Source organism: Rhagoletis pomonella, unplaced genomic scaffold, assembly GCF_013731165.1.
Source record: "Rhagoletis pomonella isolate Grant_MI unplaced genomic scaffold, Rhpom_1.0 Rhpom_scaffold_00003, whole genome shotgun sequence".
In the NCBI taxonomy this organism is placed as follows: Eukaryota; Metazoa; Arthropoda; class Insecta; order Diptera; family Tephritidae; genus Rhagoletis; species Rhagoletis pomonella.
The window spans coordinates 82,869,958-82,873,714 of NW_023458557.1; the positions used below are offsets into that span (position 1 = coordinate 82,869,958).

General features: G+C 36.0%; 1 protein-coding gene across 1 annotated transcript in view; it reads left to right on the top strand.

Annotated features, from left to right (window-relative positions):
• The window catches only part of LOC118736397 (formin-E-like), a 375,057-nt gene extending 371,931 nt beyond the window's left edge, over positions 1-3,126 (top strand). Inside the window, exons 3-5 of the mRNA XM_036466490.1 lie at positions 1,198-1,824; positions 1,928-2,280; positions 3,089-3,126. Of these exons, the coding sequence (XP_036322383.1) occupies positions 1,244-1,824; positions 1,928-2,280; positions 3,089-3,126 (972 nt within the window). The 5' untranslated portion in view covers positions 1,198-1,243. The remainder of the gene's footprint in view (positions 1-1,197; positions 1,825-1,927; positions 2,281-3,088) is intronic.
• Positions 3,127-3,757: the final 631 nt, after the last annotated feature.

Sequence of the window (3,757 nt, forward strand, 5' to 3'; positions counted from 1 at the left end):
CCATTGGTATATTTAATTTAGCTTGCAAAGAATAAATAGATAGACATTTCGGCTTGAATATAAACTTCTTTTTAGTAGATTGTATTTTAATGTAGCATTTTAGGTAGAATTCTACCCAAAGATCGACGAGCCTATTCAAAAATATTTTCGAAATAAAGCTTTCTTAAGCCTCACTCGTTTCACCCACATATTATAATATTTTATTCAACGTGTTATTTAAATTTATTTTTACTTTTTGAAAAAATGGCAACCCTCTAAATGTATTTCTACAATAAAGCATTTTGCCTATCTCGTTTGATACCCACATTAAAATATTTCGTTTAAACTTTTCAATATAATTGATTTGAACTTTTTTAAACAGATAGCAACCGTCTTAAAGTATATTTAGTTATCAATTAATTGACTTTTACTTTTCTAACAGGTGGCAACCCTCTTAAAAATACTTTCGCAGTACATATATGGGTTTTGGAACCGCTTTCGTTTGACACCCACATTGCTGTAATATTTTGTTTAACTTGTATATTAATCGATTTCAACTTCTGAAAGAGGTGGCAATTCTTTTCAAACAAATATTTTATATGTCAAGCCAGGATATAAACTACCTGTATTCAAAATTTAATTGAAATATATCTAGACGTTTTAGCGTGAAAGAGCAACAAACATACTCACTCACAAACTTTCACATTTATAATATTAGTACATACATAGGATTAGTGGAATTTAACTTAAATAAATCAACCTGTTTAAATAATTTAATGAATGATGTATGTTTAAAACACACACGACATTTTTCTTTTCGACATTTTTCTTTTCGACATTTTTTTTTCTCGGCAATCTTAATTTACTACCTATTTTTCGGTGTTTTTAGTTTCGACGTATCGTACCAGGCCCCCTTCGTGCATGTATTCGTGTTCGTTTGCCTGTTCAAAACTAAGCCAAATGTGAGAAACCTCCCTATTTCGAAACCATAAAAATTGTCGTCTGTGGTTACTATCTCTGTTTTGTAAATTTTGAGCTCTTCAGGGGTACCTCAACGGACAAAGTGGTAAAGTCTATTACGCCTTGTTTGGGGCGCTTCTTTCTGAACTTACATCTGGAACTAGAAGGTTCTCACTAGAAATTTTTTTCAAATCTCTAAATTTCTATAAAAAGTCATAACCCTTTAATACGATTGTTTTGTTTACTATTCTTCCCTAGATGCCAATAGTTTAAGCGTTGCGGTAAACTTCGCAATCAAAATGATATGTTGCTGCCGGATGAAACTTACGACGGCCACGGAATACATGCGACTGTAGCAACAGTCACTCAGCAGCCACCGCCTAACAAGGCTTTAACAATAAAAAGCCACACAGACATAATAAAAAGTAAAAGTTCCAAAAATAAAACCAAATCGCTGAGTACCTCGCGCAAATGCAATGACACTCACAATGGCCACGCTGAAGCAGTCAGCTTCAAGGGTAGTAGTAGTTGTGGCAGCAACGAAAGCAAAGACAGCGGCAATGGCGACGTCTCATTTCCGTATTCCACTACCAATTTCTTTACAAATATCCTGGACGCTTTGGGTGATGATATATTGCCACAATGCGAAGTATTCACACACCAACACCAACCCCAGTCAAGGGCAAGCGACGCCGAAGCGGCTCAATGTCACAGCCTCAGCGTTAGCATCAGCAGCAGCGATAGCCACAGCGCCAATGGTAGCGATAGTGGCGTACGCGTGCGTTTGACGGCCAATCCGGATGTGATGCGCGTTGTTTGCGATAATTTCCTGCGTCGGCATCGCATACGTCCGGACTTCTTTTGTCAATACCAGCAAGCGATTAGGTGAGTTTCGGAATTCATGCGCTTCAGCTATGCACTAAATAATGCGAAATGCAACAAGAAAAATGCTTAAATTTTGTTTTCTTTTTTATGTTTTTTGTTGCAGCGCTGCTGCATTATTGCAACAATCCAAACCAAAGAATGCGAATACAGCGACTGTTGCATGCCAGCCAACCGTCACTGTTGACACTCATACTAAAGCCACTGTAACGACTGCGACGAAGGCCGTTGAAGTGACAAAAACGCCCGATGACGCGGAGTTGGATTTGAAAAAGCAAAAGAAGCAGCAGCAACAGCAACAGCAACAGCAACAGCAACAGCAACAGCAACAGCAACAGCGTGCAAATGCAGAATTGCTAAACCTTTATACATTGCCGCTGGTAAAGCACAAGAAAGCATGCAATGCGACAACAACTTTAGCGGCTACAACAACATTGCTGCCTACTGCAGCTGCCACAGGTAAGTGCAAGACGATCGCGTGCGGAGCTTGTATTTAGAACAGCAGTAGTAGTGATGTTGGAGTATTTTAATTGCAACAACGTGCTGAAATTCTCATGCTCTAACAACACGTTTTTGTTGTTTCGTGTTAATGTTATTACTTTTTTTTCTTTGCCAGTAAATATTATGGCATAGCAAACATGCTTGACAATTAATTAACAGAAAATTTGTGTAATGCTAAATGCGAATCGAAAGTGCTTTGAATATTCCCGAGGATAGTGTAGTCTCTTGCGCGAGTTGACTTTGTTGAGTTGTTTGGTGTTAGAAATGAAGATAAAATTAGGTCAAAAACTGGCCCCAGATTCTAGGAATTAAGTATTGAACCCTACACCAAGTTTCTGATGAGGTGATGAGAGCTCCATATAAAATGTAGCAAGAAGTAATGTGGAGTACTAGGAGCCTAGGAATGAATAAATATGAAAAATGGTTGAATTTAGCGGACTGCCACGCCCACTACACTAGGGGGCGGATATGGTAAATTTTATCCGATTTCAATGAAATTCGATTTGTAACTTAGATTAAGCTAAGAAGACATAAATCAGAAAGACGGAAAAAATTGGTGAACTGACACACCCGCCAGCCAATCGAATTCGAATATTTAAATGGTATATAACTTTTTTTGTGCAAACTTATATTACAGGTGCTATAAGGGGTCAAAGTTCGGGTCTTCAAAATATTGAAAACCTTATATTTCAAACAATTTTGAAAATGAGTTTGATAATTAAAAAATTTGCATCGTTTTAAACGTGATTAAACTCCCTTTCTTCAGATGAGCATATTTGCATACTTTGTATCAAGGCACATTAAACAGGTAGTATCAGTAGAGCAAAAACAACATTTGCGTGTATTTTGTTGTTGCTTCTGGTATCGACAGTGTCAACAACTGTTCTGAATTTTTTCTTCTAAATCAAAGCGTGCCATGTGAAATACAAAAAATTATAAAAAATAAAAAATTGAAATTGGAAAAAATAAAAATTGATGCAACTTTCTTTCCTAGTAAATTTGTTTGCTTCTCGAAGCATTGATCCATCCTTTGCAAGGCCCAGTAATCAGCGGTCGTGCTGCCGAGTTGGGCGAACGTTCCAAAAGCTGCTATTCAATCGCTTGTTTTGTATGGAAAAAGGTTTCACAAGCAAATGGATTTTAACAACTTATAATTTTCGTGAGAAAAAATTAAAAATATTTCACATTTTCGAGACCAAATAATTTGAAAATAAATCAAATCAGCTGCTCTACTGATACTACCTGTTCAATGTACCTTGCTTTGTATGTAAAAATTTGATAAAAAACATTTAAAACGAAAAAATTAATTTTTTTATAAAAAAAAAAATATTTTACACAAAAAAATTAATTTCCGATTTTTTAAAAAATGTATATCGCTGTAAACGCAATCAAAACTTCTTTCTTCTGATATGCGTATTTGTATACTCCGTATTAA